Source organism: Tympanuchus pallidicinctus, unplaced genomic scaffold, assembly GCF_026119805.1.
Source record: "Tympanuchus pallidicinctus isolate F22 unplaced genomic scaffold, pur_lepc_1.0 scaffold22, whole genome shotgun sequence".
NCBI classification, from domain to species: Eukaryota; Metazoa; Chordata; class Aves; order Galliformes; family Phasianidae; genus Tympanuchus; species Tympanuchus pallidicinctus.
In genome coordinates this window covers 16710540-16737055 of record NW_026294739.1, presented here as the reverse complement: position 1 = coordinate 16737055, position 26516 = coordinate 16710540, and the positions used below count along the sequence as shown (strand labels likewise).

Sequence of the window (26516 nt, the reverse complement as noted above, 5' to 3'; positions counted from 1 at the left end):
ACATAATATGAGCACTTAATAACATCTATAATTTACTAGCTTGAACTTACATGCTAAATGAAATGCTCTGAATGTATTTTTCACTCTTGGGGACCCTATGAGTCAAGTTCACATTGTATGTTTTTGTAATAAGCACAAAACAGAGTGAAATAAACATATACTTTCTTTTGTTAGATTATCAGGACGTAAAGCATGTGGAGCTATCTGTAGGTATGAATATACTGAGTAGCAAGCAGAGATCAAGACATCTTCAATTGTTCTTTTCTCCCAGGAAGGCAGCAAGCAAACAGGTGTCTGCACCAACATACATGCATTTGACTCAAGATCAATTCAACGTGCTTCATTTAAAACAAAAACCACCACCACGATCCCTTCATTAGGGTGTCATAGATGACACAATACAAATACTTTGCAGAAGCTTTGGAAGTCAGTGAGAATTTGCTTTAACATGCCCTCACATTTAAAACTGCAAAACTTAATCCCAGCCTGTGAAGCATTTATGACCACCATCTTCCACTGGCAGCACTGAGACTAGAAAAATAATTTGCAATTTGGAGGCTCTATTATTTATTGTCTGTAGGTGAGAGTTACCCTGTAAATCTACAAAAGCATCTACTTAATTGACAAAATTAAAGGAGTTGAACATAGTCAGCATCTCACAGGATAAAGCTCAGCTCTACATTTTCAATTTTCCTGTTCTCCTGAAATAAACATTTATATGTATACATGCACATATGCAGAACTACTCAGCTGCTTTAGAGGCAACTAAATTAGTGCTGTCTAATCTGCATTACAATACACTGGTTTTGTTTCTTTTTCATTAATTCTTCTGAAAATCTTTTTGGCATAACCAGATGTATTTGATGAATGAATAGATGGGAAAGTAGCTTGGATTCACAATTAAAAAAAGAATAGAATCTGGACCTGTTGTACAGCACTACTAAGGTTCTGTTGTTCAAATTAGGTAAAATCTCTGCTATAAATAATTTCAAGGTTGGTTACACCTATGGTAAAAAAATTAAAATAAATCTGTAATGATGCTCTGTGTTTTGAATGCATTCAGACAGTCAGTACGTTAATAAAACAGAAAAGAGAAGAAAAAATCTCACTTACCTTAATGGCTGTAAGCTGCTATTTCATGCTCTGTCAACTTTTACTTCCTACTAACTAAAATAAAAGTTCTGCAATCTTGATGCTAGAATAGCTCTCAAATACATACTGCAGAATACCAAAAAAGAGAAAGCCTATGTTGTCCCTACTAGCAGGCATCTCTCCAGGGATGATTGGTCATTACCCTGGCAACCCTCACAAATGGCAAATGACGTAAAGAGAGTGGGAAAAAAGCCACTGAGAGCAGAAAGCACTATATGCATTACAGATAGTTCTGAGAATCCATGCTCGTGTATGCATTACACGGCTCCAGAGGAGCACAAGGGACCTTCCATTTTACAAAGATGCCTGTCGAGATGAATAAGAAACTTCCTAATTTTTTTCTTAATCAAAGCACTGGGAGCATCTTCAAGTCTTAATTGAAGCAAATTGGTTGCTGATTATTTTAGTAATTCAAGCACTGTTTTTTATTTTTCAATTCTGTCAAGATTTCCTATTAAGATAGCTCACCGTAGAATTCAGACAAGAGTGGATGTATTTTTCAGGATTTCTTTCCACTTTTTTATTGCTGTGTGACATTACTCACATTAGCTCCTCTACCCTAATTTTCCCCTAACAATGCATCTGTTCAAACAGTACAGGAGATCTCATGCTTATGCCATTAGAAATAAAGGTATTAGCAGGCTCATTTGGTGGTATTCATAACTATAATCCCTCTAAAGAAGATATGCTTCTGATTCCATGCATCAGGTAAGTGAAATAAGTTAAAAAAACATTTTGCACAGACTGATTACAGAGAATTTGACCACACTGTGATGTGTATGACAGAGCTAGAGAAATCTGGGTGTGGCTAATTCTTTCTCTGATAAAAAATGTCAAGTAAGGCAACAAGTAACCTGCTTTGAGATATTTCAAACATCTGCACCACTTCTCTTTGCACTATTAAATAAGAACAAAGGAATTTGGGATAACAAATTGGAGAAAATCATCTTCCACACCAGTATGAGTACAGTTCCAATCACAGCGTGGGATCAGACAGCCTTTTACTCACTCCTCCTTAGATTACAAAACGATCTGAGTGCTAACACTTTCGGGTGCGCTCTTTGAAAATTGTCTTACGTTCACCTCGCTGAAGGAAAGGCCATTCGCCTCTGAGATGAAATATAAAGAGCTGAAGCTGCAAGTGAGCTAATGTAGCTTCTCTAACCACTTAGCTACTATGCACAAGTTGGATGGGAATGGCTTTACTGTGACAACTGAATTTTCTGATGAGCTGATGAAAACACATTAAATGTATTTGAACTTGGCCCCAATTCAAATCTGAAATGAAACAAATTTAAGTAGCTAGCAGTTGCAGCTAGGATATTTCTGTATCTAGCTGTCTAAATTCAATTAGTTAAAGCTTTCTGGAGTGAAATTTAGCGCTCATTGAAATTTAGATGGATGCATGTCTAGGAGTCCTTGAAGAAGAGAAGAGACAGGCTTTAAAATCCCAGCTTGCTCACACAAGTTTTACATGATTTTGGGGTATGAGCCAGGATGTAAGGAGACTGAAATTCTCAGCTGTACTACTAGCTTGCTGGATGAGCTGTTACAAATTATTTTCCCCAAGGTGAATAAACACGCTAACTTCTCTAAAAAGTACTTTCAATGCTGCCACCGAAATGCTTTATATAAGAAAGGGCTTCATTTCAATTATTTTTCCAAAACTACTTGTACCATGATGATTTTAAAGAACAGCCGGATGAGCCATTGCAAGTAAGCAAACTTCATGATAAAACAAGTAATCAACAGGAAGGATATTCAAAAGATGATAATGGTCTATTACATGTACTTTATTTACTTGCTGAATACAATGATTTTTAATTATTTAAAACACTGACATCATACGAACAACTGTTCTACTGTGTTAAAACTTACAGAAATATCTTGATTTGAGCAAAGTGAAGCCCCAGTACAACACTGCTATTCCATTTTGTCTGACAAGGACAGAAAGTACCATTGCATGTTTAGAAACCACAGAAGGCAAAGTTCACCACTACGTTGGTGGCCAATGCATGCTCTGTGATTCCCATAAATCTTTTCTTTCATGGTCCAAATCCAAGCCTCCAATTCTTTTCCACAATTGTGTTTAGCAGTTGAGCCTGAATTCCTGCACATACTTCACCTACCTTCCATTTATTATCACAGGCTGTACAAAAATCTTATCCTTGGTATTACGAAGCTTACCTTTGTAAGAACAAATGCAGCCTGTCCTGGGCGTATTTCACATGAGAAGTTACTAGCTAAAAGACAATAAAATGCTCCTAAGTATAAAAAAAAGCTTTGTAAATCATTTTCAACCACAGCAATTTGCTTTTGACTCAGCACATGAGACTGACTCATGCGAATGCACTGGGCAGCACAATGGGGACAAATCCAGTCAGTGAAAGGGAAGAAGGAGACAACTGGTGCAGAGCTGCAGACAGAGAACATGGCTTCTGAATGAGTCTTATGAGGAGGCACTGTCACAGACTCTTGCAAACATTTCAAGACATTGTGTGTCAGCCATGTTGTCAAGTCTAACAAAAACCCAGCAAGCATTATTTACATAAAGGCCTTTGTAGTGTTGTGTCATTAAAACATCAGGAAGGATGAAGGATGACTTTTCTTTCCTAAGTTGATATGATTCTGAACAATACACCATTGAGTATCAAGACAAAAGATACATTTTGTCTGTTTGACTGTTCTTGTACAAGACAGACATGTCTTGTGAAATGATTCCAAACTCATTACTGCTATCCCTGCATTTCTCCATTAGCCATATTACAGCTGGACTAGCTCATGTCAAGGATGCCTACATCCTTGCATTCAGATGCAATCACACCACTGCAATCAGAACAGCATTCTTCAGTAGCAGAAACTATAGGCTTTCAGCATTCTTTGGCTTCTGTGGTTTAACTAACTGAAACTCAGCAAGATAAACTAAAGAACAGAAAGTACCAACATTCAGAAAAACAAACATCTGAATATGAACACGTTGCTGTTAATATTCTTTAGTATTCAGTTTTAATGAAATTCACAGTCAGTCTGTACTTTAGCACAGATGCATTCAAGACTAGTAATTACTTATTCTTGCTTCACCTTGATTCCAATTCCACCATGATAATATAACACTTTTCAACTCAGAGTACAGCTTCATGAGAAACAAGTCTGTGTTCTAATACTCCAGTGGGTGACTTCCATCTTAACTGGAGAATCCTGGGTAATAGAAAACAAGTCTTTCCAACACAGTCAGACAGTGGCAAGTCCATTCATTCTGGCACAAGACAGGGAAGAGTCATACAGGTCACCAACCACGGTTGCACTTGCAGTCACTGGGGGGGGTTCCTTCCAGAGCTGGTAGTTCAGACAAGCCATCAACTACTCAGTCAATGCAGCCACACTTGGGATACATGACACAGCCTCAGGACTTAACTGCTACAAGTATCGTCAGCAGCTAGGACTGCACAGCCACTAGTGAGCATGAAAGCACTAGTACACACTTTGGGGCACATTTAAGGTATATGTAAAAATGCAATCAAAAATAGTCTCCAAGCAATATAGTTTAAAAGGCCTCGCTTGCTCCAGCTGTATGTTTTTTTTGTTTTGTTTTTTTAATTCTCTCCATCTTGAAAAGCAAAATCTGATCAGATATCTAACTAGGATAGAGATATTCATGCAGTTTGTTCTAGGTGGGTTACATATTGTCAAATACCATAAAACAACATATGCTACAACCTTATTGACTGTAGAAGCAGTCAAATGGCAGCATAAATCCAGTTCTTTAAATGCACTAACTTAAAAACATCTGAGACTTGCCCACACCAGATGTATTCAACATCCCATAACGCGAGGCAGTTTTCTTTCTCTTGCATTCTTGATTGTCAAAAAAAAAAAAACCAACACACAACAACAAAGGAGTTTTGACTTCTGGATTCCTTACTTCTAGCTGCACAAAGCCATTATTCTAAGCTGCATGGTATCATAGTTCAAAACTAATATTGAAGCAACACGGAACCCTCTTGGGACTCTGGGAACAGTAATTTGAGCCAGACAGATTACTTGCCCAAGAAATGGGAGACATGCTCCTTGCTACATGCTCTATTGCAGCCAAATCTTCATTCTGGCAGTGAGAAGCATAAGGAATCAAAAAGCTCCTGCACAATGGTAAGGTTCAGCTGATACAAAGATCTTCTGTTTACCAGACTGAGTTGGCTATCCAATTTAAAGTAGATTTGTTAGTGCAGATGAGATGTGCTAAACTAGCTCAGGTTTGGTGCTGCTGCCAAGCTAAGAAACCCTGCAAGAATCCAAAGTGACTACAGACAAAGTTCTAAGCCTGAAACAGTAAGTGCCGCCAAATCTGAGCCAGATGAGATATCAGTACACAAGGGATTCATTTGAGAAAAGCCATACAGACTCACTTAAGTTGGATCTGGCCAGAGCTGGCTTAGCCCAGCAAACTTACCTCAGTACCAGTTCCAGACAAACACTGCTTCACACCTAAGCTGGCTCTGCAATACGTACTACGTTGAGAACAAGGAAAGGGGTCCAATGTCTTCTAGTTTGGTTTCACAGAAACCACCTAAGGTTCAGAAAAATGAAGTAGCACTAACATAACGGTGGTTGCTTTTCTTTTTTTTTCTTTCCCCCTCCCCCCCCCCCTCCATTCTCCAGAGTATCCTAGTTCCTACTATTCCTGTCAGACTCAGTTGGAATCTGAGCATTCCTCCTCATTTTTTTCTCCTCCTCCACTCTAAGAATAAGTCAAGCCATCTCTTGGTGATGCAAAGTTGACTACATACAAACAGCAGCACCATCACCTTTTCCTTCAATCATGTTCTAAAAATCAGAGTGAGTCATGAGTCTTTTTACAAAAGGACAAGTTAGACACACCAATTCCAAAAGAGGATTCTGTGATTCTCTGGCTGAAGACGCAGACAGATTTCAGACATCTCTTCTCCTTGTTATTTTTGACCATTAAACCCAAAGACCCTGTACAGTGGCGTAGCAATTGGACAGATTAATATAAGGGAAAAAGCATTACAACAGAGATATGATTTATTCTCATACTTCTCTTCCTTGTAGGGGTCTTAATAAAACAAAGTACCCAAAGTCTTTAGCAAGGAAAGCAGAAGGCTGAGAGGTCATACAAAGCTCTTGAGTGAATGAGTATTAATGGCTGTTTTGCATCTACTGATATTTTTCAGTTCACATAAACATCTTAGACCTCTTCTGAAAATAAGAAAACGTTTAATATGCATTTTGCAATCAACAAACGAGGAAGATGACAGACACTATGAGTAAACCACTGCTACAGTAGACCTTTGCCACAACCTGGAAACTGGAACTGCAGCCTTGGAGGTTGGCTGTCAGCTGCATGGCATTGCAGAAACAACAGATCAACAACAACCCAGTGGGGAAGTGCAGCATGTAGAGAAACATAATTCTGTTCAGCTTTGGTTTCACATATACATCACTCTCAACATCGCTCTGTTATGTGGTAAACATGTGCTAAAAATATTTGCTTGAAACAATTACATCTTAATGAAATTTGAAAGAAATGCAAGGCGATAATCAGAAAGCTCAACTTTCTCATGTCACTGATGAAATTAACTTTTCCTTATTAGCAAGCATCATAATTTGGAGTCTTGATTCATACCTGACTTTTAAAATGATTCTTCCATTCCCACTTACAGATAACTTATGTTAATGTCTAACTCTGAAGTTACTAAATATAATGCCACATACAGTAAGTATGTGATATTACAATGAAGGAGCAAGCAGTTTGCACTATATCTACCCCTGCAATTCCTACTGAAAAACCACAGCCATTCACACTACCACAGGAACATAGATAAAATACATTCAATGCTTTGACTTCATAACTCTTGTTTCTGAGGAAAGCATGCAAAACATAATGAAATAAAACAAAAGTATTCAGTTACATTCTGTGCAGTAGTGGCAGAACTCTAGATAGGATAGCCTGCAAAAAATTCAATGAAATGATCTTACATTTACATCTCTGTAAGCTGAAAAAACATATTCTGGAGTCTACTTCTCTTTTGCATTTAATTTTTTGAGGCTAGCCACACTGTTGTAAAGTAAATGCAAAGTCACTGCATAATGTTATCTGCAGAGTGGTGATGCCGCACTGATGTAAGTGCTGACACAAGTGCAAGGCACAGAAAAAAAAAAAAAGAAAAAAGGCTGAGGCAGCTAACAGCTCAAATTTCCCTCCCCAAATCATCTAGGCTTCCTTACACAGTTTAACTTCTTATTTTTGTGCTCACCAAATCCTGAGGCTTTTAGATATCTGCAAGACTTCCAGCACACGTTGCCTTCCAGTTCTCACTATCAGCACCAAGCAGTTGCTTTGCAGGAAAGATTGGTCACACACAGGAACGCCCTCTCCCCGTGCTGCAAAGCCACACCTCTGTACTCCAGCACATCTTCTGCTGGCATCTCTGGGAGATCTTCAGTGCTGCAAAAGTTACGGAGAGAATGAAGCAGCAGAGGGCTATCTTTGTGTCTGGCACACAGATCCATCAGAAGCTGCTTTTGTGGAGAGCAGGATCTGCCCCTAAGCATCAGTTACCACAGGGATGCGGTGAACCATTACAAAAACAAAACCAAAGCACAAGTTGAAGGAAGGTCCCCTGGTGCTCTAACACCCATTTTTCTTAATCACCTTTCCCAACTGCAATTAACTCACCCTCCTCCACCAACTTTGCCTTGGGTATTAGTGTCACATACTGGAAATCGCTGTAACACATTACAGGATTTCACAAAACAAAGCACACCAACTTTATGCAGTACAGCTAGGGGAAAAGAAAGATTTGCACTTGTCTTCCTCATGCAAACATCCACAACTGTAACTTACACCCAACTATCCTGCTGGGCCAACAGGCAGGATCACACTCAGGTGCACCAAATAAGAGATACTGTAATGAGGATTACCAGGAGACGCTTCAAATACGTTTGACTCCTAGTAGGATGCCCAAAGCCCTAGTGGTAGCACACAGAATAACTCTCACCCCTACCCTGTACTCAACTGGCTGCCCGCTCGCCCTCAGCATCCCCATAAGCAGCAGCACACCCACCTGAAGAGCGCTCAGTCCCTCCCTCAGCTCCTCCCACCCCACCGTCCTTCTCACGCCGCCCCTCCCGCGCACCTCACCTACACTTGCTTGCTTGCTCACTCCTTCGCCCGCCTCCTTGCTTCGTGCCGTGTGATTGGCTATCCATAACAGGGCCCCGCCTCCCGCCCCTCGCCGATTGGCCGCTGTGCCCGCGCAGCCATTCGGTTGGATGCCGCGCTGAGGAGCGGGCGGGTGGGCGGACGGTAGCGGCGCTGCCATTGGCGGGAAGGCGCGGGCCTGCGAGCTGTGCTGGGCCGGCCGGCGGGGCGAGGGCCCAACTGCTATTGTTGCCGCATCGCCGAGGAGAGCGGCCGGCGCGCAGCCATGAGCGGCGGCGTTTACGGCGGAGGTGAGTCCGGCACCGCGAGACCGCTGAGCTCGCGCCGTCCCGTGAGGCGCCGCGTGCCCGCCCGTCCCGCCTGTCCCTCGGGGCCCAGCAGCGGCGCGGCCCCGGCCCGGCTCCCTCCCGCCGCGCCGCTCCCGGCCCCGCCGCTGCCCCGTGCGCGAGGAAGAGGAGGCCGCCACGGACCTCGTCCGCGCCTCTACCGGCACCGCTCCGCCGAGAGGCGGCCCTGCAAGGCGGTCCCGGGCTGGTGGCGGTGCTGCGATGCCGGGCGGGAGTCTGAGGGTTTGGATTTCTTTAAGAAGTCGTGGAAGATCGGAGCCCCGGGCAGGAGGGCGGTTCGGAGTGCGGCACCCCAACCTGCGGGGCTGGGGCGTCTGGCTCCTGCTGCCCACGCTCGGGTTCCGGCCGACTCGGGGCGATCCCGGCCTGCCTCGGTTCGTGCGAGTTTTTGACAGCTTGGTTTCGGAGTCGGCGCTCAAATGTCTGTTTCCGTGCATCGCAGATCACGTTGCTTTGTTTAAAGCTCACCCTGTGCCACCCCCTGCCGTGTGCCGGCTGCCCCCTCCAGCTCGGGCTGCCCAGGGCCAAGGAACCTGGCACACAGCTCTGGGCAGCGGTGCCGGGGCTTCATTCCCCTCTCTGAAAAATTTCTCCCTAACATCTGATCTAAATCTTTTCCTTTATTTTGAAACTATTTCTCCTTGTCCTATCACTATCAAACCATGTACAAAATCAGTTTCTCTCTGTTTATAAGCTGCCTTAAAGTACTAGAAGGCTACAACAAGATTTCACTGGAACCTTCTCTAAGCTAAGCAAAACCAGCTCCCTTTCTCCACAGGAGAGGTGCTTCAGCCCTTTGATTGTCTCCTTGACCCTCCTCGCAACCCACTCCAACATCTCCTCATCCTTATGCTTGGGGCTATAGGCCTGGATGTGGTACTCCAACTGGAAATTGGCAAAGGCAGAGCAGAGACAGTCACCTTCCTCACCCTGCTGGCCACCCCTCTTCTGATGCAGCTTGGGTTACTGTTAGTTTCTGGGCTGCAGGCACACACTACTAGCTCATGTCCAGCTGCTTGAGCCTCAAGTCCTGTGCAACACCTTGTATGTGGCCTTGTTGAATGTCATGAAGTTCATGTGGACTCACTTCTCAAGCTTGTATTTAGATACAGCCCTCTTCTGTTAAAATTACTCTATTAGTTATGCCAATGAAAGGTATTGCAATGTCCTAGTTACAGCCTATCTGGAACCTCCTGATGGCTCTCAGCTTGAATTCTGAATAGAGAAGTTTCTCTGTGTCTTGGGAAACATGCCTTTATCGTGTTGGGTTTTTTTGTTTGCTTTTTTCTGGCAAGCAAAGTAGACAGAAGAGAAAGTTCAGGTCAAGATTGTAATAGAGCACAATAATCATTTACCACCTCTTTGTTAACAATCTTTTCAGATGAAGTTGGAGCTCTTGTTTTTGACATTGGCTCGTATACAGTGAGAGCAGGCTATGCAGGCGAAGACTGTCCAAAGGTAAGAATCTCTATGAACTCAGTGAAATTATAACTGGGGTTTAGAACTTGTTTTTTAGTTATAAGCTTCTAGAATATACTGTTTATTACTTTTAGTATTTAAGGAAAACTGAATTTTTTAGCAAAAAAAAAAAACCCACAACGAAAATGAATAATTTTTATTGATATCTTACCTTTTGCTTTACAGGTTGATTTTCCTACAGCTATAGGTGTGGTGCTAGAAAGAGACAATGACAGCACTCTGATGGAGATAGATGGTGACAAAGGCAAACAAGGGGGCCCAACTTACTACATAGACACCAATGCCCTGAGAGTCCCAAGGGAAAATATGGAGGCCATTTCACCTTTAAAAAATGGAATGAGTATGGTGCTCTGTCTTTTTTACCTATTTTTAAGATACCATTGCTGGGCTACAAAAAGTCACAGCTTTCATGTAAACAGATGCTATACATGTCAACTGTTTTTTCCCTTAGAGAACAGGCTCATAAAGAAAAGGTTCTGCTTTCACTAAAGAAATTTCAATACAGTAATGAGCATTTTTATGTCTTAGTGGGAGACTTGTAAATTCTTGTTTATTTGATGGCTTTAATTTAGCTATCTCCTTTGATAAAACAATAAAGAAGCAATTTTTGGAAATAGTTCCTAAGATTGTTCCCGTAATGTGTATGGACAGAGGCTAAGAGCCATCAGAATGGATATTTGATTTACAAAATACATAAAGCATACATACTACGTCGGTGGACTTTTATTATAACTTATCTGCTATCATGATGCTTATAGAAAAAGAAAGAGAGAATTTGGCAAAGCAGGAGGGGTATGGGTCTGCTGAGGACAGCTTTTGACTGAAGAGCTCTTTGGGAAAAAAAAGCATCAGGAAACCTTTATGTGGATTTATGAAGTAGATCAAAAGTTAGAAGTAACTAATCTGCTTGCTTCAATGTCATTGCAGTTGAAGACTGGGATAGTTTCCAGGCAATTTTGGATCACACTTACAAGATGCATATTAAGTCTGAAGCGAGTTTGCATCCTGTCCTTATGTCTGAAGCACCAGTGAGTAAAAAAAGTTTTAAATTTTGAGGAGTCTTGATCTTCATGCTGAATCTACAGACATTAGTCTTGGAGAAATCCAACATTGGCTTGTAGGTTATGGCTGTTAAAACTGAAGTACTGTGTGGGTTTTGGAAAGTATTCTCAGTAAGAAACATGCCCAAAAATCCCAACAATTTGAAAGAATTTTCATGAGTTTTATTAGAAAGTACTTACTATGTGTTACTGTGTTTCATGTATTAAAAAAAAAGTATAAAATAAAAAATAATATTCTCACTTAACAGACTAGAATAAAAGCAAAAAGTTGTCTGCATGTCTCATGTTACACTTAATCCATCTTTGCATTCAGCCTACCATCTAACATGTGACAGAGTATCATGTGCAGTGGAGGAGTTTTAATTTCATTTTTGCAAGTGGCCCTGTAATGTAAGTGAAGTGGATGAATGCAGATTTCTGGAGAAAAATGGGAACAAAGTTACTGTCGTTTAGTAATGGTCAGTGCAGTGGAAATGCCAAGTCACAGCCTGAAGCAGTGATTGAGCACCTGGTGGGAAGGCAGGGCAGCCCAGGAGAGCTCAGATGCATGTGATGAACTCAGTGACCAGAAGGGGTGGAGCCAGGATGCACCCTTTCCCAGACCTCACTTAAGGGCTGGCAGTGGAGGTGAGGGTATTTTGCTGGGGATTCCTGTGTGCCTGAGGCTTCCGAAGATAAGTACCTTCTTTTCTTTCTGTGTCTATGGCTGCTGCGTTTGGGTTTGTCCTCATCTGCTGTAGCTAAAGGCTTTGCTGCTCCGTTATTGTTGCTGTGCTTTCTGTCACATTAGGGTGATAGACTTCAAGGGCATAAGATCTGAAGGTGTTAAAGTAGACCTGTAATCCAAGTATTTTGCCTGCTTTCTGTACGTTTGCTTTCTGTACTTTTAAGTTGAAGGAATGCATTAATGTTTTCAGATAGCATTAGAATAATGAAGTTTTTAAGGAAATAAATTACTAGAAATCTATTTCTGGATAGAATTTTGATTTGATTTGTAATTCTGGCTTTAATAATTCCAATTACTACTTCACTTCTGTTTGCTTTCTTTTATTATGCTCAAATGATCCTCAAGAAAGCCTGACTCCTTTTTATTTACTTGTTTGTATTTTTTTTTCTTCTTTTAGTGGAATACCAGAGCAAAGCGTGAGAAACTGACTGAATTGATGTTTGAGCACTACAACATCCCTGCTTTTTTCTTGTGTAAAACTGCTGTTCTAACAGCGTATCCTTTGGAATGTTGTGCTGGGTTTTTAGTTGTTTGTTTTGTTTTTTTTTTTTTTTTTAATCTGTGGAAATTACATAAACCTATTCTAGGCAACTCCTAGTTTAACACTGTCTAATTTTTCATCCTTGAATTAGGTTTTCCATAAACTAGGGAGGAAGTAAACAACTTTGATTTCTGAGCTTTAAGTTCAGTTTTGAAGTTCTCCCAATCTGGCTGTTGTCCTTTAAGGTGATGTCTTTTTTTCTGTTTTGCCTTTTTTTCTCCCCTCTCTTTTTTTTTTGTTAGTTTGTTTTCATTTTATACCATGAGTAAGAACACTAAAAGACCTAAATAGCGTTGTCCAAACTGAGTACTGTAACTAGACATTTACGTTCCCATAGCCTTAAGATGAATATTTGTAGCTGTTTTGAAATAACAACATGTTTTCACCTTTAGAATCTAAATGAGTTGAATGTGTTGAGGTTACTGATAGTATTGACTTGGATTTATTGACTTGGATTGCCATCTTTGTCCAAAGCTAAGTGTTCTGTCGATTGGGTTGTGCACTCTGTAGGAAGGTGATGTGCCTGGGAGAATAGCAAACCGGATTGTAGAGCTGAGGAATTAAACGCTGGCATTCCTAATTAAACGCTGGCATTCCTAATTAAACGCTGGCATTCCTAATTAAACACTGGCATTCCTAATTAAACACTGGCATTCCTAATTAAACGCTGGCATTCCCAATTATCCTTAAATCGTATCTTACTTTTTTAAGATGAGAATTATGCTACTTTCTTTAATTGTTTCGACTAGTTTTGCTAATGGGAGATCTACAGGTCTCATCTTGGATAGTGGAGCAACACATACCACTGCTATCCCAGTGCATGATGGATATGTACTTCAGCAAGGTAAAGTCTTCTTGAATAACAGCACAGCAGTATCAAAGACAAGTTGGCTCGTTTTCTGTTTTTACAGTTTAACTACTGCTTTTAAACGTATCTCTTCCCTTAAATATGAAAAATGAAACACAACCAAATATCCAACTGTGTCTCTGTGGGAGAGTTCATTCTGTTTTCAGTTCTTTATGAGTTTGATGGTATGGGTTGTTGTTTTTATCTTTTAGGTATTGTAAAATCACCACTAGCAGGAGACTTTATTACTATGCAGTGCAGAGAACTGTTTCAGGAAATGAATATAGAGATAATTCCTCCATATATGATTGCTTCAAAGGTGGGAAAGTACATTTAGTGTTTGTTTGGGGGGGGGGGGGGGGGGGGGGGGGAGGGAAGAGCTTAAATGGTGAACTTGTGGTTATGTTCCCTTCAACTTCAGGAGGCAGTTCGTGAGGGCTCACCAGCAAATTGGAAAAGAAAAGAGAAGTTACCCCAGGTCACTAGGTCTTGGCACAACTACATGTGTAATGTAAGTATGTCACTTCTCCAACTCAGTCTCCCTGGGCATTCCATAACAAAATCTTGTTTGCAAGTATGTGAGGTTTTCTTCTTCGGGAACTAGAAAATGTTTAAAAAAAACAAACAAAAAATCGAAAACCTCAGTTCTGTAAGTTTTATTGAATTATTGACTGACATTCTTGTAACCATATAATTCTTATCTTCCTAGTGTGTCATTCAGGACTTCCAAGCTTCTGTCCTCCAAGTGTCAGATTCAACCTATGATGAACAGTATGTTGCTCTTTTCCTCCTTGTGAAATTAGTTAACGGTTGTGCATGGAATGCTTTGCTGTTCATTGCTGTTGGCTTGTTTTATTTAGAGATGAAGCAAAGGTAGATAACATCTATTTATTTAAGTAGAGAAATAGTATGCATCCAGGTGGTAGCTTATTTAATATTCCATAAGATCATAATATTATCAAAAGCATCATTTAGAGAAATCACAGTATTCTCACTGGTTTACAATGCTACTTAGATAATATTCTGTTTACATTGTACTTTAATGTGTTGCTTTCTGAATGCTCTAGGGTTGCTGCACAGATGCCAACAGTTCATTATGAGTTCCCCAATGGCTATAATTGTGACTTTGGTGCTGAGCGTCTAAAAATTCCTGAGGGATTATTTGACCCTTCTAATGTAAAGGTAAAACAACTATGATATGTAACAATGAGGAGGCTTTAAATTAGTGATTTATTACATGGTTTCCCTTTGTATGGTGTCCCTAACTTCCTGATTTGTGTGTGTGTTTATGTCTTGTGGTTCTCTTATCAGTTAATTTGCTCTGTGTTGACTTGTTAGGGTTGGGAAAGTAACAGAAGAAATGTAGTTCAAGAATGAGATGTGCTGGACGTTTCTTGGGAAAACAATAACGTTTTTCACTTTCCATTGCAATGTTTTGCTCTCTTCAATAAATTAAATGAATTCAGCTCATTCAGGCCTTTTATGTACTTCGAGTTTTTTTTTGTTTGAAGTGAAAATGTGTGAATTACTGATTTTAATTTTAGGGTTTATCTGGTAACACGATGTTGGGTGTGAGTCACGTTGTCACGACAAGCGTTGGGATGTGTGATATAGACATCAGGCCGGTAAGTGCTCGCCATGTCCCAGTTAAGGCACAGATTTCACTGATTCTGTTTTTCTTACTTGGATGTGGGTGATAAAGGAGTATGAATTTCCTAGGGTAATTGTAATGCATAGTAATGCTGTAAGTATGATGTATTTGGGAATACCAATGTAGGCTTACCGTTTTGTTTTACAAAATGCCTAAGTCAGGATATTGGACTTAAACTCAGTGTTTCTATCTGTGTAAGTAGCTAATGTCTGTTTCTGGCTGAGCTTGTGTAACGTTCATTGGATTGGCATTTTTCTTCATACTTTGCATGTTTTTTGCATCAGCCTGGCAAATGTATTTCTTAAACATAACCAATTGAGTGGAATTCTGGGTGTGAGTCAAAGGAAGGGAAGAGGTTTTAAAGGAAAACCTTTTGGTTTAAACATTGTTCTCACATTCTCAGAACTCAACTTGAAAAGACTCAGGTTTGATGTGCAGTGCATGGAGGGTTGATTGAAAAACTTCCTCTTAATAAGGGTGTCAGGCTGTGTGAACTAGAGCACGATTAGTGTTCAGTGTTAGTGTGCAGCATTAGCAAGATGGAAAACTTAGAGTGCTCTCAGGTTTTTTCCTTTGCTATTGGAACATCCAGTTGGGAGTCCTTTGGAGCCAGGAGTTGGAGTCAATGATCTTAATGGGACCTTCCCAACTCAATTCTGTGATTCAGCTGAAAGTAAACCAATAGCCTGGATAGAGGATATATGTGTGACTGTAGGGCTCTATAACAGAAGGATATATACTGTGAAGTCATTTAGAATCATTAATCACAGCTCCTATCTTCCTTGTATAGTATGTTATTGAGCTCTCATGAGATGTTTTTCACATGAGTAATAAATTGTATTGTGAGAGGTAGTATTGTTTATATGAAATGATGCATTATTGTTATTGATTACATGTGTTTGCATGTCATTCCTTTGTGCTCTGTGAAAGTTGTTTTCAGAATGATTTTGGAATTAATGTAGGTTTCTTATTCTCTTTTCAGGGCCTCTATGGCAGTGTGATTGTAGCAGGAGGGAACACACTAATACAGAGTTTCACAGACAGATTGAACAGAGAGCTATCTCAGAAAACTCCACCGGTAAGACAACTCTTCAAGTTCTGTTATTTATCATTTTGCTTTTCTGCTGCATATGCTAATGGTCTCTGTTAGGAGACGAGATAGAAACGGCATATACTTCTGCTGCAGCATAGCTTTGCTTGGATTCTAAATGCAGGGCAGATGAGCTCTGTTGTAAGTTGAATAAGATTGATCTTTTCCACCTGCATGTTAGCACATACACAGAGTTCTTTGTGTTGTCCTCATGTTACTAAAGGGCACCAGCCTCCTGCAATTTGTATCTGATTTTCTTTCTTTTGTTTTACTTCATTTTCTGTGCAGAGCATGCGTCTGAAATTGATAGCAAACAACACCACAGTGGAGCGGAGGTTCAGCTCGTGGATTGGTGGTTCAATTTTGGCTTCTTTGGTTAGTAAACCCATGTTACATTATGCAGCAGTATTGCCCAAAAAATTAAGGTCAGATAAGTATGCAGTAAGAGTTCATGCTAATGGAGCAAGAATGATCTGAATTTTTCCAGTTGATCTGAATGTAACTTGCCACCTTCTTCTGTATTTAATGGCAGTGTGCAGGCTTGAAATACAGTGTCTAAAAATGTTGTGTAGGTAGTGCATCATGAAGGTTGCAAGTCTGTTTCTTTATGGTGTGCATGAACTTGATTGTCCAGGTTACTGAACATTGGAATGGTTAGTGGGAATTCCTGTAGCAGTATCAGACTGAAACCAGCTTTGGGTACTGCAGCTTGCAGTCTGAGTTTAATCTCCAGTAGGGGAAAAAATCAAAGGGAATTGAGTGAAGCATGTGGAGTCAAATCCTCTTTCTTTATTTGATGGAAAAACAAGAAAATCTTTACATTAATGAAAAGTGAAGCACATTTCTCCTAACCTTTATGTTTCTGGTTTGTTGTTGTTTTGTTTTTGTAGGGTACTTTTCAACAAATGTGGATTTCTAAGCAAGAATATGAAGAAGGAGGGAAACAATGTGTAGAAAGAAAATGTCCTTAAACCTCTTGCTGTGAAAACTGCTGCTTCCTCAGTGCTTCTTCTGACTTATAGCTTTAGCATACTCAGGAATGGGATGGACTTTTTTGTAGAAAGTTTATATTAGATTTTTTGCATAATTCAGGTTCCATTTTTAACAAACCTTAGAGATTTTGAGAGACCTAATTGGTACTATCATAGAAGAGGGATGTTATGTCCTTTGTAAAGCAATAATTCGTATAACAAGTATTTTATAATTTTGTATAAATGTCTATTTTCTCTAGTATCTTTTCCTGGAAATAGCTTTACAAGTTAACCAACAGAGGCATAACCTTGCAAATGCCTGCACCATTTTATTAAAAAAACCCCCTACTTTCACATATTAGTCTTCCTTTGCTAGTACTTTGGCCTTAAATTGCTCTTCTCTCAAAAATAAAACTTGCTCTTCTGTATTTGAGCAACCTTGTGAGTACTTGCAGAGAAAGTTACTCTTCTGTTTTAAAAATCCAACTTTGTATTTACTAATCTGCTATAGGTGGGTCAGTTCAGAGTGAATTTCTTCCCTCTGATGACAGTGTTACATTCCATTTAGTGAATGTTATATTACACACTGGTCTGCTAATTTTCCATTATGGAGCAATTTCATTCAGTAAATCATTACTGCTTTCCAGCTAGTTTCTAAGAATGTATATAACACGCTGAATGCCTTAGTGATGTAGATGAGAAGCAGAGCTTTTTAGAGACAGGGAATGTAAGGCAGAGAATTCTTTCCAAGACTGGCAGAATAGTCATAGACCTCAGGATGTGGCTTTACATTTTGAAATGAACTGTAACTTAGGGGTGCAGTCACAATTTGTTTACTGCTGGGTTAGCTCCCTTAGCTGACTTGGCAAGTTCAGTAAGTGCCTGCACTTGGCATGAGGTGTGTGTGTGCTCAGGCAGAGGAAGCAGGGGGATTTTTTTTTTCCTGCAGGAACTGTTATTAAGCTACAGCTCTGTGTTGCTGTTTAGCTTACTCTATTTCACAGCTGTGTGATGTTCTGTATTGTGGCACAGTGGAGTTTTGCTCTTTATTTTAAAGGCTGTGAGAAACCAAATAGCATTTAACTGATATAAAAATATGTGAACAATAATTGCTACATTTTCAGTATCCTAGAAAACCTCAAGGGTAAATAGGGATGGGGCCTCTAGATGAGAAGTTTCATGTTACCTCCAAGCAATAAAGTAATTTATCAAAACAGCCTGTTTTTTGTCATACCATAATACACATCATTTGATTCTTGGATAAAGTTGCTTGCTTCATGTTTCTGAAGCTTCTGAAAAACTATACTTCTGTCAGCAAGTGAGGCAAACTTAAGTCAGCTACACTGCATGAAAACTGCTTGCTGTTGTCAAGCTGGGAAGGAAAAGACTTGAGGTTGCGTTCAAGTAGAATGTGAAATGTCAGCTGAACTTGTATCTTAGCAGGTCAGAACTGTGTTAGAAGTTAGAATGAGGAGAGAAAGTAGGTGCCTTGTTTGTTTCTCCATGAATTGAATGTAAATTTCAGGCTTTTCTTCTGTGGCATGCACGTAAGTTTCAGTGATTATCTACTTTGTATCTTTGTAAAACTACAGTACAATGGCAGTATCTGTGAATGGCCTAACACTTCATGATGAGCAAAGTATTTTCTGGGGCTTTATCGCCATTTTAAAGAGTTTCTGACTATGAAGTAGGTATTTTGTGTAATGTAGAGAATTAACTGAAGGTCTCAGTGGTGGGGATAGATTTATCTGCTTCATTTTCTGTTGCCCTGGAGTATCTACTGTTTTATCAGATTATACTGCATAGTAAATTATTGAGAAGGTGGTTTTATTCTAAATTTTTACACCATCTCATTTGAAGGTTAAAAGCTGCCATGAAGTAGTGTTTACCACCAAGTGAGACCAATAGATAAGGAAAAGGTTGCTTACCTTTCTGCTTCAACTGCAGAGAAGACTACTGCCAGTCTTCCTACACTTGGCTTACTGCAAAATAACAGCGCACCTGTGTTTGAAATGGTCTGGATTCAAAATCTAGAAATGTAGGTATTAAGACTGCATTTTTTTAAAAGCTGATATTAAATATTTGATCTTTGTTAAAGAGCCAGATTCACAGTAGGGAAAAGTTCCTTGCAGCTCATTGGAAGAGCTCAGTTAATAACAGTGTATTTTCTCTGGGTGTTTATGTAGAACACACACATAAAAGGTGATGATTCCAGAGCTATAGAAGATCAGGGAACAAGGTATGGGATGTGAGCTTCAGATGCTCTCATAAAACTCTGTTTTCAGTACAGATTTGTTAAACTAAAGCAGCTAAATACCCCCCTACACTTCATACTTCTGTCTGGCTGCTTTTTACTGTTAGTATGGTATGATTCACTTTACAGTACTTGGTTAAGGTATAACTTTCCCAATGTTTCTTCAAATAAGTGTTATGATTAATTTTTGAGTTATGCACTGAAGCAGCTCTTTAATTTCAAATCACAAATTTAATTTAGCTTAAGTTGAAATAGAGACCATGAGGGAATGCTCAGTCAAGTTGTTCACTGACTTCAAAACTTGTTTCCATGTTCCGGTTGCAAAGACGCTCAGACAATTGCTTGCAGCACTCTTCAGGATGTTACTGGCTCTGAGATTTTACAGCAAGGTGAGGAAATTTTTTTTCTAAGAGTTTCTGCTTCTTCTTCTCTAAGTTTTGCCTTCTGTTCCTTAGACGTAAGTATTTTTCAAGTCTAAGCCTGAAATAAAGTAGTGTGGTTAGAAACAGCGACTGCAATGTCCCTAATAAACTCACTAATCAAATAGAGGCTCCCACTGAGTATGACTTCAGTATTAGATTAACTTGTCTTTGATAAGCAGAAATGCCTGCAAAGCAGACTCCTTAATACCTTCTGCTTTTGAATTCTACAGCGATTACAATCTTAGGGGGCACCTTGCATATTTTGCATATGAAATGACTTAGATTTCAACTTCATAAGCAGTTAAATCTCTTAACTAAGATAAGAACAAACTGCAATTGATAAAAGCCTTGTTTTCAATCTACTATCTATTTAAAGGAAAAAGTTCCTTGAAAAGTGAAAGGAGGAACATAACAGAAAAGTATTTTCAATTGAAAAATGTTCTACCTGATGAAGCGGTTCACATGAGGTAAATAATAAAATTTCCTTTTTTTGTATTTCTTGTTCAGGTACCATGGTATTGGCCATTCCTTGTATGAATACCTGTTAAAGACACACAAAAGTGATTATAGAATGCATAGTCTGGTAGAATTCCAAGACACTGATAGAAAATTCTTGGGTGAAAGCCTGGTCTGATCAGTACAGCCCAGAACTTGTAATTAATGGTTGAGTTTAGGTACAGAGTCACTTAGCATGTTACAGCCATATGAAAGTAAATAAAGCATCATCTAAATGCAACTAGCAAACATGCTTCAATGTAATATACAGATCTTTTCTTGACCAAGAGGGATATCATGGGAGAACTTCAAATGTATGAAGAAGTTATCTTTTCCATACCAGTAGGTGCGTCCCAAGAAGTCATTTCTCCACTCTCCAGGTACTGGCTTTTCATGGCCAGTTTGCAGAAGTCTCAAAGCAATTTCTCTTTCTTTGACAACCAAGTCAATATTTTTCATGGATTTCTCTACCTGGAAATAAGAGCTGGTTTTAGGACCAACAAAGCACACTGCTTACAACTTAAAGATCTCAAATGGATATCTGACAAAATATAAAGGAAAGCATAGCTAAAATCAGCTAGGAACTCCATTGTATTTTCACAATTGTGGCTAAGTGAAACAGCTTAATTGGGTTTATATGCTGGCATACTAGAAAATGGGTGCTTTACAAGGCTAAGTTACAAATAGAACAGATGGGGGCAGGTGTGAATGTTAAAGAGTAGCGACTGCTGATAGTGATGAAAGTAGAGAGCTCTGGAGCAGGGAAAGGAAGGGAGCAGAGGAAGCAAATAGCAGCTGTATGTATTTCTGTCAGATGACTTGTAATAGCCTCTTGCTAATATAGCTTGTATCTTGTCTGCTTAAAGCTTCAGTGCCCACTGACTGGTTAGAAAGCTGTAGAGAATGTTTAAGAATTTTCTAGAAATCCTCTAGTGCAGCTTCAGTGAGTAAAGACACCAATATTTATTCTATGACAAGTGAAGAGTCCTTCCCCCTGTGTTGCTTGAGCAAAGCATGTGTATTCATCCTAACACAAAGAAATTCAGAAATGGTCTTTAGCAAGCCTGAAAGCACTTCACCTTCCATGCAGCAATTTTGCTTAAGTTACATTTTCAGCTAATATGACAAAAGTTACCTTTTCTAATCGTTCTGGACTTGGCATGGGCTTCTGCTGTCGTTTTGATTCTTGTTCTAAAGTTAAAAGCATGTTCTTTTCCTTTAGTAGGACATACCTAGATCAGAAAATACAGTGCTTTAAAATAATTTTTTTATACAGAAAGAGAGGAGAGTTATCCAGCCTACATCCCCGTATCCTGTAAAATTTTAATTAAAAAAAAAAAAGCAAAGACACTGACAACTGGAGGCAGTCAGCAGATAGCATCCAACCTACAGCATGAGGCTGAGGGAAATGGGTTCACTTGAAGAAAAGGTGTGGGTGGGAAGTGTTAACACTACATCATAAAAGAGCTGCTTTTAAAGAAGAGATCTACTTTGACAGAACTTACCAAAGTTTGTGCAAGTCTTGACTGCTCTTAGCCCTTAGCTGCTTTATATTCCATGCGTCCCCTGAAAAATAAAGGAAAAAAAACCCGCTGGTTTAGAAGAATCAAGTTTTCATACTCTGAAAAGATAAGCAGCTCTTTGCAGCCTCAGCTGACTATGAACAAGTATTGTCTTGCTGAAATAGTGCCACACCTCGGAAAGCCACCCTGTAGGGTATTCAGCTCTGTTTTGGCGATGTAAATACACTGAAAATGCACTGTGCCTTTGTGTTTGCTCAAGGCCAGGAACCAGGAAAGCTCTGTGACAAATTCTTACAGCGCTGTGCATTTGGACACAGATCCTGTCATACTCCGACGCCTCACACAGAGGATCGGAAGCGCTGAAGGAACTCACCGGACTTCACTGTTTTCTCTCCCCAGTTTTTTGGGTCATCGAAGAACTCTTCCAGGCCCTTCCGAGGCAGCGTAGTGTGCAGAAGCCTTGCGTGGCAGAGGGGCTCGGCCTGCGCCAGGCTCTCGTGGCACCGGTTCTGCGTGAAGCTGTGTAGCAATTAAAGGAAAAGCGACGTTTCATAGGAAAAAACTGCATTCCGCTCGTACAGCCGGAATCCTTCCTTCTCCCCGGGACTCCCGCCGCAACCCGCGCCTCCAGCCCGGCCCTGTCGGCAGCCCCCCTCCCTGTACGCACCCGGGCAGGCCGGCAGCCGCCGGGCCCGGCCGCGCTCCCGTCAGCCGCAGCGCGACCGCGAGGCGCCGACCCAGGGCAGCTATCGCGGTGGCGGCCGCCATTTTCCCTCGGCGCCGCGGATGGCGTCTCGCGAGAGCGCCGGAAGTAGAGGTGACGCTCTGCCCTCTGCTAAGATGGCGCCCGCCCAGCTTCAATCGCGTCATCCGGCTCCGCCCCCGTGCCAGTTCGGGCCATGGCGGCTATGAGCCTGGTACTGCGGGCGGCTGCTGCGTGGGGAGCGCGGCGGGCGGCGGGTTGCGCTCGTCTCCCCCGCCTCTCCGGGGCCGTCCATCTTCCCGGCACCGTCGGTAGGGTCTTGGTGGCTGTAGGAACGTAGGGTGGGGAGCGTTGGGTGCGAGGTGACCTTGGGGAGCGGAGGGAAAGGTGACCCGGGCAGGGGAACGGGAGGCCGCGGCGTGGGGCGTGGGGCTGTGGCGGCAAGCGGGGACCGCAATGGGGCTGTGCCGGGGCCGTGACGAGAGCTGCGCTGTCGGCCTGGTGCGGTCGCTGACGGGATTAATGTGCCGTGCTTTGGTTCTGCTTTCAGTTCCGGTGCGATACAGCAGCGGCCATGGGAAGAGAATGTTTATCATCAAGGCGACGAGCTTTTACGACACTCGGTTTCTGAATATGCTGGTGAGTAAAGGCAGGCTGAACGTATTCGGTATAACACCCCGTTGTGTGTCAGAATGCCTAAAATAGAATTTCTGCTGGCACTGTTCACACGAATAAGAATTGTCTGTCCTAAAAGCATTCTGTCCTGTGCTGTAACATCAGAGTCTGGTGAAGAGCAAAAAGAATCAGGATGGAGCGTGGGGCAGAAGTTGCAACGGGTGGTTGAGCTGGTGCTGCGTTAGCATTCTTAAAATGTGTGTCTGTACTCATATATGCATAATCTGCAGCTGCTTTCTAGTTCAACCTTCTTTTCAAAACATCTTAGATTACTTTTCTGCAGGATTTGCCTCCAGTTTTCAATAACATGAGAGATTTAGCCTAAGGAATGTGACCCAAGTTCAACCCTTGAGAAGCAAGGTTTTGGATAAAGCCCATTATGATGAGTAATAACCAACCTGATCCTGCTCTGTTAGTGTGATTGGGCTTCCTTTATCTGCCTTCTGCAGTTACCAAAGTGAGCAGTGCCATATTCCTGTTGGATGATATTGCACTGGTGATAGTGCCTCGTTACTGTGAAATGTTGAATGAAGCCAGTCCGCAGCAGGTGCTGAGGCAGTGTTTGGGGAAAGCATTGCTATCTGCTTCTGCAGACACTGGCCTCTTTGGAAGATTGAATGCTGAATTAAATGGGCCCATGAACTGATATAGCATCACTGTTCATTTGTTAATTAACTAATTTTAATCAGCAAATGGCACTACATTTCTGTCTGGACCGTGAGTGTGAATCTAAGAATTACTGGCAGTGTTACGTAGCTTTCAAATTTATTTCATCTAACTTTTGTCAAGTTTCTGACTTTTCCATGCTGTTTTTTCTTTCTTTTTTTTTTTTTTTTTTTTCTTTTACAGAGATTCTATATATTTCTGACAGGAATACCAGCACTAATTTTCATAACATACGTCAACATCTTCATCGGTGTGTGCTCTCTCGTGACTAAGCTAAGTATATGATCATGATTAGTAAATGCATAAATGGAAATCAAGCACGCTGGATAGAGAAAAAACAGATCTTTTGAGGACCATGAAATATGCCTAACATCTATGGTAATACTGTATAAGCACTGAGAAATACAAGTCCAGTTTTTCTCTATAGTTTAAGTTGAGAGATTAGGTATTTTTCATGTGAATTTGTGATTTATGTTTTTTTAATGCGAAAGGCTGAATATGAAATACTTGAATAAATAACTGTATGAAATGATCCTTCCCTGTTTTCTTTATCAGGTGAAGCTGAACTTGCAGAGATTCCTGAAGGTTATATTCCAGAGCACTGGGAATACTATAAAGTGAGTGTAGTGTGTAAAAGAGTAGTGTGAGGAACAGCTTTCCTCTTAGTACTAGTTTTGGGAGTAAAATGAATGGAGACTGGTAATGAGAATGGACACATCCCTACCATTAGGTGTAGCAGAGCTCAAATTGTCAGAAAACTCAGAGTTCTTGCTGTAAGCACTTTGGTTTTGATAAAAGGCAACTGAACTCAGCAGTAATACTATGGCTGTTTCAACTCATTCAGACTTTTATTCCCAGTGAAATGACTTTGTATGGAAGCAGTACTTGAAAATGTTACTGGTTACAGTTAGAGGTTTGGAGTCCTTTTCTGTGATGACAGTGGCAGTTCATAGAAATTTATTTCAAAGAAAGAAAATAAATCAAGTGTCTCCTGTTAACTTATTTTTAATTTTGTCTTGAAATTTTATTCTACAGCTTATCTTGGCTTTAAAAACTAGCAAAATATACCATTTTAAACTTCTGATCTTACAAATAGTTGAGCATGTTTTTAATCTTCCTATTATTGCTTGAATGACAGCACCCATAATGTTGATCATGTCTTCAGGATTGGGAACATGCCAAATAGTTTCAGTATGATGGCAGTTCTGTTTGGAAATTCCATTAATAACTTCTGTTTTTATATTTTCCAGCACCCTATAAGTCGGTGGATAGCTCGTTACCTCCTTGACCCACCTGAAAAGAACTATGAGAAAGAGATGGCTTTCATCCACATTGAAGCACAGAAGACTGAAATGAGGTACGTTAGACAGTTAAGGTGTTTTTAAATGCTGCTACATAATATAGTTTGTTTTGTTAGTTGGATGCTGGCACAGAGTACCTGTTTGCTTATACATCACTTGAGCATTCATGCTTGCTGCACTGGCTGGTGCTACAGTGGAAGTTACAGTGTCTGTAACCACTGCCTTCTTAGTATTAAGATCACCAATGCTGAAATAATCCAAGGGCAGTCTTGTAAAATAACATTCTCTTTGTATTTTCTTATTACCTGTGCTTCATTAATATTTATGAACTGTGGATGCTGAACTCATTGTTGCTCTCAGTATTGGCCGGATGTTAAACATTGATACAAGTCTGATCAAAACCAATAGATTTCATGTTCAGTGTGAGCGGTGCTCTTTCTTTCAGGCTGATGGAGTTGGAGGCGCGCAGACTGATGAGACACAGGGGAGATGGACCTTGGTACCAGTACGAAACACCTGATAAAAATCTCGTTGACAATTCTATGAAAGCAACACCTGACAATTGAACAGGTTTAAGGTAGTATGTATGGTTTCAAATGCATACCAACAAATAGTGGCTTATCTGTGGAGCACCTATCTTGGAAATAAAAAAAAACAAAAAAACACAAGTAAGTGTTTGTTGATTCTGATATCTTGGAAGAAGTTATGTGAAAGTTCAACTTGTATAGCTGCTGAAGGTATTAGTCAGATAAAATGCCTTATGTCACTTGCTAACAATTAGTCGTTCTCTCCAGAGCTTCAATTCAGAATGGCCCTTTTGCCCTAACATGAAACAAGTTGGTAATTTTACTAGTTATCATGTGACTTGTACTAGTTTTGAACTTTTGAAGTGAAAGGGCTTCTTTCTTTCATGCTGCCTTGTGTCAAATAGTTTATGAAAAATGAAGTAAGAACAGAAAATTCTTTTAGATCTTTGGAATATCAAGATTGTATCTATTGTTTTAAACAAGTATTTTCTTTCTCATTGTCTGCAGTCAAACACATCTTTAACTTTGTATGTTGTTCAATGTCTGCTATTATTTTCTCTTTCACTTGCTTGTCTGCTTCTTGCCTTCTCCTTCTCTGTAGTCAGACTCAAAGACTTCTCAAACACAGAGATGAATGACTTATGTGCATTGCTTCAAACCAGACCATTCTCAGTGTAGATCACGCAGAAGGAGGTCCTTTTGGAACACATTACATCGCTCTGTTCGTATTGTTTTTTTTTCCCCTGTTTCTGTATCCCACTTTCGTGAAGTATTTCGGTAGTGAGAACGTTACTGTTTATCTATCAGCCTTCTGCCGCTAGAGGGATGTGTTCCCTTCGGTTCTAACGGCGGCAGCCCTCAGGTTCCAAATCCATCAGAAGGATGAGGGTAGCATCTCCTGCAG

General features: G+C 40.5%; 3 protein-coding genes across 3 annotated transcripts; 2 read left to right on the top strand and 1 right to left on the bottom strand.

Moving 5' to 3' along the window:
* Window positions 1–8479: 8479 nt before the first annotated feature.
* On the top strand, window positions 8480–18262 carry ACTL6A (actin like 6A). The gene is made up of 14 exons (XM_052687348.1): window positions 8480–8622; window positions 10061–10137; window positions 10324–10498; window positions 11086–11186; window positions 12344–12441; window positions 13237–13331; window positions 13547–13653; window positions 13756–13845; window positions 14044–14105; window positions 14402–14516; window positions 14879–14959; window positions 15968–16063; window positions 16364–16450; window positions 16966–18262. The coding sequence occupies exons 1-14, from the start codon at window positions 8598–8600 to the stop codon at window positions 17044–17046; spliced, it is 1290 nt and encodes a 429-aa protein (XP_052543308.1). The 5' UTR covers window positions 8480–8597; the 3' UTR covers window positions 17047–18262.
* Window positions 18263–19511: 1249 nt separating this feature from the next.
* MRPL47 (mitochondrial ribosomal protein L47) lies at window positions 19512–22625 on the bottom strand. Its single transcript, XM_052687349.1, has 7 exons — window positions 22408–22625; window positions 22114–22259; window positions 21723–21783; window positions 21353–21449; window positions 20558–20688; window positions 20168–20263; window positions 19512–19780 (listed from the first exon to the last, which is right to left on the bottom strand). Exons 1-7 carry the CDS (start codon window positions 22608–22610, stop codon window positions 19663–19665), a joined length of 852 nt encoding a protein of 283 aa, XP_052543309.1. The 5' UTR covers window positions 22611–22625; the 3' UTR covers window positions 19512–19662.
* On the top strand, window positions 22613–25751 carry NDUFB5 (NADH:ubiquinone oxidoreductase subunit B5). Its single transcript, XM_052687350.1, has 6 exons — window positions 22613–22754; window positions 22994–23082; window positions 23968–24034; window positions 24340–24401; window positions 25035–25141; window positions 25531–25751. Exons 1-6 carry the CDS (start codon window positions 22640–22642, stop codon window positions 25649–25651), a joined length of 561 nt encoding a protein of 186 aa, XP_052543310.1. The 5' UTR covers window positions 22613–22639; the 3' UTR covers window positions 25652–25751.
* Window positions 25752–26516: the final 765 nt, after the last annotated feature.